The sequence below is a fragment of the Seriola aureovittata genome, chromosome 17 (genome assembly GCF_021018895.1).
Source record: "Seriola aureovittata isolate HTS-2021-v1 ecotype China chromosome 17, ASM2101889v1, whole genome shotgun sequence".
NCBI classification, from domain to species: Eukaryota; Metazoa; Chordata; class Actinopteri; order Carangiformes; family Carangidae; genus Seriola; species Seriola aureovittata.
The window spans coordinates 466,567-480,878 of record NC_079380.1 but is presented as its reverse complement, the minus strand read 5'-3'; the positions used below and the strand labels follow the sequence as shown (position 1 = coordinate 480,878).

The window sequence follows — 14,312 nt, the reverse complement described above, 5'->3', positions numbered from 1 at the left end:
CAGATAAAGACAAATCATTTCAGTCACATACACACCCATATCTACAGTATGTCTCTGTGCATGTATATACATTTATCTATCTGTGTGTATGTTACAGGGCTTAAATGTTGTTTGGTGGTGGTTGGGGTGGGGTGGGGTGGGGGGGTGTGTACTATACAATATGCGTTTTACACCATTTTGCTCTAATCTCTATAAAAAATATCTGCAATGTAAGAGACAGCTGTAACCAATTCTGCAATACTATAGCAACTTTTAAGTGTTTCCTTCTGAAAAACAGATAATAATGGGATATAAATAAATACAGTAACATTTACATTGCTTAAAGAACTGGTAAACTGAAGTTTAAAGTGAAATCAAGAAGGCCACTATCACTTATTTTCTTCATTCATTTTGGGTTGTAAAAAAAGAAATTGTGAAGGACAGATCATGTTCAAGTGCACACACGTATGTTTGATCGCAGACATGGTGTCAATCATAACTGTCGGTCCCGGTCATGTGCGCGGCCAGCAGCGTAATGACCAGGGTCCAATTCATGACAAGAGAGCACTTTCTTATCACTGGTGCATAGAGTATCTTCCTAGAGGATGCTACATTGCCAGTGTTGCCAAGACAGGTAGGTGAACTTTATTATCTTGAACTTGAAAAACCACATCCACAACAAATTCCCAAGTTTACTGACTTCTAATTTTATTTATTTATTCTCACAACATTACGCTGGAGATCCAGTATGGGGTCGGAATACTTTAAGCCCTGATTTCAGTTTATACAAATATTTATTTAATTTTTGGCACTGTTTAATTTCCAGTGGTTTCCTGTTTTTCCATCCACCCATTTATCTACCTGTGGCGTGACACAGGGTGACACCAGTATCCCATCAGCCAGCATCGGCGCAGGGGCCAGAGGGTCAACCACGATGCTGCACCACACCCTCGGGCCAAACTGCTCTCCAGCATGGGCCAGACGCCAGTGGGAGGTGTAGGAGCCCTCCAAGGCAGGTGCACACAGAGCTATGCTCACTATACCAACCTAGAAACAACATCAATATCACAAGAAAGCAGTAATATCTTGTGCAATACAGTGCAAATATCACAACAGTGATGTGCTGTGCTGACCATATGCTTGTGATTCAGTATGATCTAGGTGACAAATTCAGCATATTTTTCTAAAGATAGGCGAAAATGAAAACTTCCCCCATGTTGCCCTCTCACCTGTCCTGGCTGAAGGAAGGGAACAGACACTTCTCTCCAACGGTCCCCAGATCCCACCGCCAAGTTTCCCCACATGAATTTCAGCTGAAGGAAGCAAACAAAGCACAATATGATGCTCACGTATCTGTGGGGATTTATTTATCTACAATCTATATCCGACAATATTTACCTTTACGTTGGAAAAGGAAAAGTTTTTTTCCTGCTAATAGCACAACACAAAAAGTCAGGGGATCACCACCAGTGTTTTCCTGTTTGTGATTTTCATGGACAAGATTTTAAGGTGCCACTGGTTAAAGAAATTCTAAAGACATTTTTAGCACTGCATTAATAATCTTAGAAATCCAGCAGGCTACAGACATTGGGCAGATGGCTTTGATGAATGGATGACTCAATTCTTTTGATGGCGCTAGTGTCACTGTGGTCAAAATTTCTCTATATTCTCAAAAGGTTTAAAATCTAATAGCCACTCTTGTATAATCTCAATTTAACCTATTCATGCTTCTCAGAGGATGATCTCTTTACATCTTGGACACTCCATGAGATTTCCTCTTGTGGCACAATCAAGCCAGAACAGATATTTCTTAATCCAACTAGCAGTTTGCCATGAGGTCTACTCGACACACTAAGAATAGAACAGCACTTTTTATTTGAGTGAACCCATGAGAAAAGAGCAGATGGCTAGCATAGAGGTCTTTACCTTAGTATCAGCGCTCCAGCTAGTACTTCCAGTATTCCTCATTTTCCAGTACTTAATAAACTTGGTCCCAGGACGCAATCGGGTTCCATCAGGAAGGTTCTCGTCCAGAAATGCAGCCGTCATGGCTGGAACCACCAGGGGACAAGGACGTTTTGGACGCCTGGGTAAGAAATAAAGTCCATTTGTCCTGCATCCATCTTGAGTTGTTCTTTTAACAACCTTTTTAATATTTGCTATGTACAGTATTTAACCATTTATCTACCTTTTGGTGTGCAAGTGTTATAGCTAACCCTGTATAAGGATATAATTTTGTTTTTGTTTTTCTTGAGTTACTTCACTCCTGTTGACTGCAGAACTACACCCTGGGGTACAAGCACCTTTGGGTGGGAATCAATGGCCTCCAATCTAACTAATAGGGAGCCAGACCTGTTCAGTCCTATTCAGTCCTGCTCACATCTGGTATTAACATCTGTCACAGGTGATCTGGTCACAAGTGGTCAGCTCTAAGTTCAGGTGTGAACGTACCCAAGATGCACTGAGGACACATTTGAGATCCGATTACTCAGACCTCATTCAGAGGTGGTCTGGACCACATATGGCCACATTATTTAAACAGTGTGAATGTAAATGTGTCATGTGCCACATTGAAGGACCAACAACTCATTTACATCCCCTATTATTTTAAATGGATAAAACCTTATTTCATTTCTCACAGAGCTGTGAGCAGAGCAATGATTCACTCAACCCCTCTGTGCCTCTCTCTCTCTCTCTGTCTCTCTCTTTCATTATCTCTCTCACTCACACATACACACACATGCACACATTGATGATGGACCCATCTGTCTGACTGGCTGAAAACAAAAACCTGTTTATTTGCATATAATAAAGATATAAAGCGGGAAGTGAGATCTGATCACAAGTGGTCACTGAGATTCATTTTAAAGCAGGTGTGAACTGATGAACTCAGAGCTGACCACTTGGGAACTGATCAATGAAGACACATGTTAATGCAGGTCTGAACAAGGCCTTACTCTGGGCTGTTGTGCTGGGTGGCCCGAGGCTGCAGTAGGACTGGGGAGGAGCTTCCATCTCTGTGGGAGGAGCTCCACTGTATGCCCCGCCTTTCCATCCTCAGCTGTTTGCGGATTTCTTTGACCTCAGCCTTCAGCAGACGTTTCTCTGCTTTCAGCCGCTGCTTCTCAGCTTTCCGGAAACTGCGGTCCCCTCGCCTGTAGAACCTGGAGGGAGGAACCGCACAACAATGGACAGTGATGAAAACGAAGACAGCAACATGAAGATGCACATACAGACCACTAACCAAACTGGTCTTCCAGGTATAGGCCAAACCCTCTGTATGAGGTGACACTTCTTAATAGAGATTAAAATAGCTTTTGTATACTGATCTCTAATATTTTGTACAGTATTATTACTGGGCACAAATATAGGGAAGAAATGTAAGATAGGAGTCACACAGCCTCACTTCATTTCATGACTTACCTGCATTACCCCAAAAAACAAATCATAACTGAAAATCTAGTGTGCATGCTGGTGCACTCATGGTCAACCTGTGAATTCAGTTGAACTGTTATTTGCTGTAGTAAACCACTCAAAAATGACATTTTTAGTATTTAGTTTTGTCCCACTAGCAGCATGGTTGAATAGCTGGCAATGATGGGTGATCAGTGTGTCCACCACCTTGGTTCAGATTTAACTGTCTCAACAACAACTGAATAGATTGACATAAAATTTGGTACAAATATTCAAGGTGGATAAATGTGAGATTACCGTGACCTTGACCTTTGACCACCAAAATCTAACCAGTCAAAGTCAAGCCAAATTGTGTGTTTTGAGGTCACCACGCCCCTGAATATCGACCTTTGACCCCCAAAATCTAATAACCTCATCCTTGAGTCTAAGTGAATGATTGTGCCAAATTTGAAGAAGTTTTGTTGAGGCGTTACTTAGATATCGTGTACACCAGAATGGGACGTTTGTCCTTATAGATGGACAGACATCCTGAAACCAATATGTCTCTCGGCATAAAAACTGCCAAATGTCAGTCAAGTGTTTGATAAACACCACAGACATCACAGAATTTGTCTAATTGGCTGATCTGAATCAGCTCTGTCTGTCCATCTGCACTCAGAGGTTGTCATGGTGATCATCAGTGCTCAACTCCTGGACCTGGACTCAGCTAAGACACACCTCTCAACCTGACACTTGCCAATCAAAGACTATCAATCCTATCAGCTAAAGCCTTGTGTTTTCTGAGAAAGGCAGTGATATAATGTACTTGTCAAAAGTAGCTCCAAAGTAATCTACCAATTAGAATATAGGTAACGTGGAGTCAGTCAGAGTGACAAACTGAAATTAACTGCCGAATGCTTCCTGATTACAACTGAAATGAAACATATTTCCAGTTAAAACAGTTTAGAGGTGTGTAAATCATTGTCTGTATTTAGTGTTGGAGCAGTCTATAGTGAGATTTTGACAGAAATGTTAGTAAAGTGGTTGATAAACACCAGAATTTATTTGTATTGCAGTCTATAGGACAGTTTGACAGTTTGTACTCCCATCAGTTTAAGGCTGACAGTTTAAATTCTGTTAGTCTCTGTGCTAAGGCAGTCACTTTATATGAAACAGGACAAATTTGTCTACTAATGAGGAAGAAATGATGCGTCAACATCGAAATATGTGGCCGTAAGGACGAGTAACACAGATTTTTTTTCAGACAAATTGTAGAGCTTCTTCCACTCTAGCCATGATGATGATGATGATGATCTGAAAAAAGCATGAAACTAAAACTGTGATAATTCTCTGTACAAGATATCAAAAAGTTGAATATTAGTTTAATAGTTGAATGTCTTGTGAACATTTTTTTTTTAAGTATATTTTTTGGGCTTTTGTGCCTTTATTGGACAGGATAGTAGAGAGAGACAGGAAACGGGGAGGCAGAGAGAGGGGGAATGACATGCAGTAAAGGGCCGTCCGATGCGGGATTCAGCCTCTACATATGGGGCGCCTGCTCAACCCACTGCGCCACTCGACGCCCTGTCTTGTGAACATTTTAAGTTTGAATGAAGTCTGTAGCTGAAAGTATGCTGAAGTAGTTGAAACTCAAAGAGGCTGAAGCTTTCAAGGATTTGAGCATTCTCTCCATTCATTTGAATGGCAAAAACAAAAAAATCACAGAAAAGCTTAATATTTTGAAAATTATAAATAGTAGAATAAAGTTTTATACATCCAATAATCTAGAGAACAAGCTGAATATTTTGATAGTTGAATGGTTTTTGTACGAAAAAGTATGAAAGAGTAGTTAGAGACCGTAGAAAGGCGGAAGAAGTAAGAATAATATGTTGAATGCCTCAGGATTCACACTAATAAAGAGAAACATTTTTGACCTGACAACAACATAGAGTGGGATTGCTTCATTCAGCAATCCCACCATCTAAAAAAAAAACGAATTCACATCAGCCACAGCTCGTCTTGGTGGTAATTATCAAATGTTACTGTACTAAACGTTTATAGTCAACATGGTAAATTTCCACTTTTGCATTTACTTCACCACGACTGCTTTACAGTTAGCACAACTGATTCACACAACAGCTAGGCTGGCTGCAGACTCAGCTTTCTTTCTTGTTGTTAGTGGTGGAATGGAACCAAGGACATTTATTTAAGTACTTGCACAAAACTGAGCTACTTGTGTTCGCATATTTCTATTTCATGCTACTTTATACTTTTACTACACTACATTTACATATTAATGAATCAGAAATAGTAGAACAATAATATTTAACTAGAAAATTCCTCAAGACATTTGAATGTGCCTGCTGCTTGGTGTGTACACGTTTCAATCTCTACAGAGGACGGAATTTTGAGTTTCATTCATGTCTTAGAGAATTATCCTAACTCTGACCTCAGTCACTACAGGTATCCCTCAAAAAGCTCTTTGAAACTGGCCAAAGTGACCTCAGAATGATGGTTTTGAACCTACATTTGTCCCCACAACCATAGCAAGACATGTATACACACATGTACATGCACTAACAGAAGTTGAGCTGTAATAAAGCTATTGTGACTTCTCCTGCTAGAACAGAAGAACATGGACAACAGTAAAAAATGCCCTGAGTTAATCAGGCTAATTAGCCAATCGCAATCAGTTGTGTGAAAGTTTTGGCAGCGACTGCACTTGTGCACTTGTGTATTTCTGCCAATGTGCATGTGTGTATTGTTGTGTGGCAGCAGAGCTGTCTACCATAGAGCCTCCAAAAAACGTGTGTTACCACTTTGAGACACTTATACAGTGAATATCCAAAGGTGGACATGGTTTGTGTGTATGTCAATGTATGTGTGTGAGTGGTGTTAGAAACTACCTAAGCTTAACCTTCAAAAAGCTCTCTGAAGTTGTCAGGACTGGCCAAAATAGCCTCACAATAATAGTTTTTAACTAAATTTCTCCTCACAATTATAGAAAGACATGTACACACACGCAAAGAACTAGGGCTACCGCTTATGACTATTTTCTAACAATAAATCTATCAAATATCTTATCAAATAGTTGATGATCTAAACGATTAATCTTCCTCCAGAAACTCTAAATTAAAAAAAAATCTTGGCATGATCAATAATCCCTGATTCAGGAAACATCTTCATAAACACTGCAGCAGCCGACTTTATGATTTTATGAGATTATTTATCAGCTGCAAGCGCAAAAGATATTAAAAAGTTCTGTCTACTAATGCACAGACAACACATGAGGTAATCCTTCACATGTTCGTGACTGATTTTACTGTGCGCCGTAAAAAATAATAATCACAAAATAACACTGGTTAATGTGCTTATCCTCCCAAAGTCAGACATTAACCAGCTGTTGGGATAGGTATCATTTGAACTGATTGTTCTGGTTTGTTTCAGCCAGTCGCTCAGTTTACAACAATCTGCCACTTTTTAAGATTCATAGTGAGGTAAGATAATCAGTTACAGACAGCTTTGGTTGTAGTGTTTCCTAACAGTTTGTTATTATCCTTACCAGCGCGGTGTTATTGTGTAAAAGACACCTGGGGTTGGTGGGGGAAACAGATGAAAATATCTCTTTTCTGTTTGTTGTTTGTTGAACAGGTAATGGATAAAGTTCTTATTCTCATTTTCAAATGTAACGCAGTAACATGTTTCCTCAGAAACATTTTAACTGACTTACTTTGTTCTTCTATCTGAGAACATTTTTACACAGTGATTTCCTTTACTGACGTCTTTTCACTAATAGTAGTGACACTGACACGTGTTGACGTGCTGACGTATGTGTGGTGTCATATCTCCAGTCAGTTTCTGTTACTGGTAGAGTTTATTGCTGCTCTGTCTGAGCACAGTTAATGTTACTTTCTTCATCACAGTGTCTAACTACCTGCTGTACATTTAAACTTACACTAGTTCCACTCCAGCACTCAGAGCTCTCTGCTCCTTTTAGCGACTTTCACAAACTCAGCAGTTGTTTACATGCTGTTCCGATCTGCTAGTTACTTTAGCTTAGCAGTTAGCACTAGCTTCTGTCTCTCTCCCTCTCTCTCACTTGCTCGGTGTGGTGTTGTTGTAACTTCAGTGTAGAGGATTGTGATGTTTATTACATCTTCAGCGATGTCTGCTGTCTTACTTTAGGCACAGCTCCACTCGCTAAACAGAGTTAACTGGGAAATCTAACTGCTATCCCTGAAATGTTTCCCCAAAAAAAGTCAGACAAACTCTATTTAAATCCCACAATTTCCAACTTTCATTGACTATTTTTTAATTGAAAATGTAGAGATTCTTAAGGTCCTGTATCCCCCAGTTTTGGTTTCATTCTGATATCTTTTACGGTTTTTCAGGATGTGATGGGAGTACCCTCCACCTTTCCTACTGACTGAACTACAAATTCAGGAGCAGGTGTTACTGCAGAAAAGGGCAGAAAAGGGCAAAGCTGATTCTGATTGGCTATTTAAACTCATTAATTGTTAGCCTTTTAACTCAGGTATGAAAGCAACTCTAAGATAAATCAACACAGTGTATTTGCGTGTACTTGTGTGTGCGTGTTGATGTGTGGTTCTTTGCATGTGTGTGTATATGTCTTTTTATAATGGTGAGGACAATTTTGGATAAAAAAAGAACATTATTGTGAGGTAATTTTGACGGTCCTGACAATTTCAAAGGGCTGTTTGAAGGTTAAAAGACAAACTAACTCGATCATCATTATATGGATATTAACAGTGTCTCAACCTGGTAGCACAAGGTTTTGGAGGCTCTGGACACTTTATTGGAGATCAACTTCTGTTAGGGCATGTACATGTGTGTATACATGTCTTGCTATTGTTGTGGGGACAAATTTGGGTTTGAAACCATTAGTGTGAGGTTATTTTGGCCAGTCGTGACAGCTTCAAAAGGCTTTCTGAGGGACAACTGCAGTGACTGAGGTCAGTGTCAAGACAAAATGATGTCCTCTGTAGAGATTAAAACGTGCACGCACCAAGCAGCAGGCACATTCAAAACTTCTCCAGGAATTTTCTAGTTATTATTATTATTATTATTATTATTATAATATATATATATATATTTCTAATAATTCTTAACTAAGTCAATTCAGCATTCTGATGCATGTTGATGAAGCTAAAAAACTGCATTTTATGAATTTGGGCCCCTGCCCCTCTACAATCCTCTGCACTCAGTTCCCACATGTAGCTACTACTTTAAGCAAGCTCAACTTTATCAGACTGCACTCAAGTGAGTTAGTGAGTTTTTAAACACGGTTCAGGGTTGTAAAGCTGTCATTTATATAGCTGGCAATTAGTTTGGTAACATATAAAAGGCCTGCTCTCCAGTAGAAGCAGGGCTGCAGGTACATAGCGCGAACATACACACACAGACACACACAGACACACACACGGAGCAAACAGCATGACAGAGGCTGCGCCGGACACAGAAACGGATGAAGCAAAGAAAACTACTATTACTGGACTTGAAGAAAACTATCACTGAGCTTCACTGTAAGTGCAATAAAACGTAAAAGGTAAGACGTCTGAGCTGACTCAGATGATAAGCCTTACATTTTTTCAAATGACACTCTACATGCTGGAATTTTACTTGTAATGGAGTATTTATAGAATCCCTCCTACTTAACTTTACTTAAGTAAGGTGTGTGAATACCTCCCCCACCACTGTTTGTAATTTGTCACTATCAACCCCAGGCTGTAAATCGTATTGCTAATGTGTTAAAGAACAGAAGAAAAAGTAAATATGACATAAAAATGTCTACAAATATAGAAAACAGGACATATGTAATTGTAGCACCATTGTGTTGTCATACTTGCTGTGGTCAGGAGCAGGTGATCCATGTTCTGGAATGGACAGAGGAGTCCTGGCTCTCACCAGGTTGTGACTGGGATCATGAGAGAAACTGCAGGGCTCGCACAGAGTACAGGAAGTACACACACTGATGAGAGACAGAGACGGAGGGAAGAGAGAGAGGGGAAAAAAGATATACAGAGAGTGAGGAGAGACAGGAGAATGTTACAAAAAGAGAGAACAGTTAGGGAAATTCCAACTAAAGAACTGACAGCATGACTAAGTGCAACCTCAGTTTCACTATCTACAGAGACTGTTCTGGTTAATGTCTGAGATATCAGGGAAAGATTACATGTCTGTCAACATAGTTTCTGCATGCTCCTCCTGTCTCCTGTCAAGCTTTGACTTTGCCTTTTACTTCACCTTCACATGGTAATCATTAACAAGACAAGACTTCAACATGTTAAATACTACACAAGCACCATTCTCATGTAAGTGATGCCTCAGATATAATTATCTGCACAGTTGTGTTAACGTTACATTTATCCTATTTAACTGTCCATCATGAGTCCAACAGTGTCGTAGGAAAGCAATGCTAAAGTACCGTAGTAGTTTTCTGAGCATATAGCTGGATGTGATAACTCTAGCTTAGCATGAAGACTGGAAGCAGGAGAAAAAAAGCTAGTCTGGCTATGCCCAATGTCCAAAACTACCACACCACTTATGGCAAGACGTTTTAACATTTAATGGCTAGTCTGCATATGCATTACAGCAGATATCCGCAATTCAGTTCTTCCTAGTCAAAATGGACATTTCAGATATCCACAATGACATTCTTCCTATCCACAATTGTCATTTCAGATATCCACAACTTCAGTCTTCCTAGGACAAATGACTTTTCCCATTCATGTGTATGGGGTTTCTCATTACAGATATCTTTAATCCAATTGTAGATAGCCACAACGTCAATCAGGATATCTGCGACTAAATTATGACTATCCATAATTCCAGTTTGAGATTTTATTAACTAGTCAAAACGATGTCTCGTTTTGACTACGAGACATCGTAGTCAAAACGATATCTCGACTACGATATCTTGAACTGAATTGTGACTAATCAGAATTAAATTGTAGATATCTCCAACTGGAATTATGGATAGTGATAGTTTTAATTGTAGATATCTATTATCAAGTTATAGATATCTTCAAATGAATTTTGATTAGAGATATCTCAAATTGGAGATATCTTTAACTTTCATTCTGCCTAGTCAAAATGTAATTAAAGATATCTTGAAATAGAGTTATGACTAGGCGAATTGACGTTGCAGATTAATTATTATAATCATGTCAGAAGTTATGGCAAGTAGGAGTAGGGGCTTACTGTAGGCGGGAGCGCATCGTGTGTCTGGAGACAATAAATGTTCAATACGTCGTACATTTCTAGAGCAACTCTCAAGTGAACGAAGCTCTCGTTCCCCACAAATTCATTGATAATGAGCTTGCTCTATTTCATGGCATTTTCTAATTATCTTGTCCACAACAGCAACCGCCATTTCTTCTGTTAACACTGTTCAAATCATTTGTTTTTTGGGCGAATATTCAATGGAAAGCCTCTTCTCTCTTCCTCCAGTTCATTTGGGTCAGTATCCAATGGGAAGCCTCAAATGAGCAACGTCATGCACAACAATTCTGACGAGTCAAAATGACGTTTGCGATATCATTAACTTTAATTCTGCCTAGTTAAAACTGAATTACAGATCTCTCATATTCATTATAGATGTGTGACGAGCCAAATGTCGTTTTCAGTGACGTCATAGCAGATATCTGTAATTCAGTTTTGACTAGTCAAACTTTTGACTTGCCACACAGAACTTTTTCTCTCTTTACATGGTGGTTTAAATGCTGCCATCTCAACGCTGCCAAAACAACTTGGATTGTTTTCTAAACATAAGAAGTTAATCATTTTTCTCATATCCAGTTATACTGTCCTCCTTAAGGTGTAGAAAACCTCAATTAGACAGCTAGCCGAGCTCTTTTCACAAAAGATATGAGAGTCAGGATGTAGCTTTCTAGGTCTGACTAATTAATACAACTCAAGGTGCATGATGACGTGAAAATGGAGTGAAACTGAATACAGTATAATCACTAAAATATTCCTATACAGAGGTAAGTATTCAAGTGTAAAGCATGGTTAGCACTGTACTAAAGCCAAAGTAATAATAAACAATAAAGACCAACCAAACAAATGCTAACAGCTAACAGCTACCTGTCACAAAATGTTTCTTAATACACTAAGTTGAACTGCTTATTTATGTTTTTTCAACTTACAGGCAATGCTTTCTATAGCACAACAACAGGATGGCAACAGATGAACACCTTGTGCTCTGGTGGAGCTGAAATCTAACCTCCTAGGGCCCACATGTGATGTTTTTGTTGCTACTTCCTGTCCAGACAGGAAGTTGCATCATAGGACTGTACCATTAAACAAGATTTGCTGTAGGGGTTTCCCGAAACTCACACTAAGGAACATGAATGCCCGAGGGGCAGAATACTTCTCGCCTGGCCCTTCTCAGGGTCACTACTTATGAAAGACAGTCCTTCACTCTTTGGCCTTTCCTCCCGGCAACAGGAGTACAATCTATGAGACAGGTCTCAAGAAAGTCTTTGGAGTACCATAACTAGTAGTCTTAATTTCCACCTTGCGCACCTTTCCATCAGCGCTAGGGAGAGCTGAGGTGACCAATGCTGTTGCAAGCAACTTGATGGTGCTTTCAGGACATTCCACATTCCACTTTCGCTGGCTCTGTAGGGTTGGGAGGTACTCTCGTCTCCAGTATGTCCAAAACGTGTTGCCAAGGGTCTACACTTGTCTCCACTGAGCACTGTACAGATCTGCATCTGTAAAAAATAACCTGGTGTCCATAGTCAGCTTCCGCAGTAAAGCTCTCCCTTGGACAAAGGTGCTACCAGGCCTAGGGGGTCAAAGACACTATTTACTGTGGACAGGACACCACACTGGGTGAAAGGTTTGTCATTGTAGGACAATGAAAAGGTGAACATGTGTTGCTATTTCACAACATAGTCCCAGACTACGTTGCATAGGAGCAGTCTCTTTGCTGAGGTCTAGGTCCCTCAGAACCTTTGCTTGATCTTCTGAAAGAAATGCCTCCATAACAGCAGGATGGACCTTCATTCTGTAGTCGATGATGTCCTTGGACAGGTGATTATCCCTATACCATAGGTACTGCAGAACGTTTTGGTGATCCTCCCTTACACCAAAGCAATGAAACGTGTTGCACATCAGTGGTGATGGCAACCTTTTCCTTTCAAAAGCAGCAAACACTTCACATCCTTTTGCAGTGCAGGGGCTGGCTCAGCATGATCATTCTCCAACAACTTCCCCATGTAGGCAGTGTATTGCTCTTTCACCTCTGGCTTCCTTTTCTAAGCTGCAACGCAAAGACAAGGGTGCTTGTTCCTGGTTGTTGGGGAGACACTGCCTGAGTACCTTGAAGGCTCTTAGTTTCATCTCTATAAACTTCCTCATCCATGGTTTTTAAAAAGACCATGTCCTCAATTGATGGAGCCAGCTTGTTGTCCTGTTTAGTTGAACAAAGTGCATTCAATCGTGCGCTCTGTGACTCTTACTTTGCTGCCCTTGACAGAGTCGGACAGGTCGCCTGGTTGCTCCCTGCCATAACTCACTTTCTATTTCAGCTGCATAAAGCTCTCACAGGGAGCTACCATTCTCCAGCACATTTGTCCTGAAAGTGCTCACAACTGGCTTGTGTGCATATATCACCCACCAGAACCCAGCCTAGGTCCAACCTCTATGCGAGAGGGGCGTTGTGTGGTCCACTGCCCTGCTGTCGAACCTTCTGTACCCTAACAATGTCCCTTCCTAGTAAGAGAAGAATTTGGGCTTTTGGATCAAGCGTCGGAATGTGGTCTGCCACCGACTTCAGGTGGGGGAGATGAAGAGCTTCATCTGACATCGGTATTTACAAGAATGTGGGTACATTCTAAGTGTTGGTAAATCAAGACAGACTTTCCCGTTCACTGACTCGATTTTGAAGCCCTCTGCTTTTCTTCCAGATATGTCAACTTGTCCAGCACAGGTTCTGAGTGAGTAAGAGGTTGAGCTCTGGATGTTAAAGGCATCAAAGAAGGCTGACCAAAGTAATGAGCGGTTGCTCTGATCATCATTTATGGCACACATCTTGATGACTTTGGGTAATTTCTCCTCTATTGGGCAGTATCCAGGTTAAACCCGGGAAGGTATCCATCTTCCTTAGCAGAACAAAGCTCCATTAAAAGATCACCAAGCTCCCTGAGCTTGACATTGTCTTTGTTGGAGATTTTGGGGACACAGTCCAGTTTCCTATTGAGTGCGCATTCATTCTAACAGCTACATATATGTATATAGCTTTAATGAAGGTGAAGGCTAAATGCTAAATATGCTAAATATCACTAGCAAATCACAAAAGAAATCAACATTTCTTGAACCGCGTTTCGACCAAAAAGTACCTGGAATTATTCAGGAACTAAAAGGTTCCTGTGGCCCATTGTTGTCTGTGTTTCCAACCTGGCCTAAAGTCCCGGGAAGATTATGCAAAAATTTTACTTGACATTACATTATACACAGCACTTTGAGGACATAACATGAATGAAAATATGGGACAAATTATGTCCCGTATTCATTCAATACAGGACATAGCATTTTATTTTCAAATACGAAATGATCCTGTATTATATGTGACAGGTGGCAACCATAGCCACTCCAGTTGTAGTGGTTTAATTTTTTAATTTTAAGTCCCGTTTCAGTTTTTTTACCTTCTCCCAGACCTGTTTCGCGGTGTGGATAATCTGTTTGCTCACTCGGTGCTCGCTCCCTGTGGACTTTTAAACATCGTGGGTGAAATAAAATGCGATTACTCAACCACTCAGAAATGTTCAGCACTGGAGAGCGCACCCCCCAAAGGTTTTTAAACTTACAGGCAATGCTTTCTATGGCACAACAACAGGATGGCAACAGATAAATGCCTTGTGCTCTGGTGGGACTGAAATCTAACCTCCTGTGGCCCACGTGCTGTTTTTGTT

At 40.3% G+C, this 14,312-nt stretch overlaps 1 protein-coding gene across 3 annotated transcripts in view; it reads right to left on the bottom strand.

Moving 5' to 3' along the window:
- Positions 1-14,312, bottom strand: part of nbr1b (NBR1 autophagy cargo receptor b) — a 65,968-nt gene that overhangs the window by 21,166 nt on the left and 30,490 nt on the right. For all 3 annotated transcript variants that reach the window (XM_056400702.1, XM_056400703.1, XM_056400704.1), the window contains 5 exons: positions 9,236-9,361; positions 2,937-3,143; positions 1,906-2,065; positions 1,209-1,292; positions 841-1,026 (listed from right to left, as the gene is read on the bottom strand). In XM_056400702.1, the coding sequence (XP_056256677.1) occupies positions 841-1,026; positions 1,209-1,292; positions 1,906-2,065; positions 2,937-3,143; positions 9,236-9,361 (763 nt within the window). The remainder of the gene's footprint in view (positions 1-840; positions 1,027-1,208; positions 1,293-1,905; positions 2,066-2,936; positions 3,144-9,235; positions 9,362-14,312) is intronic.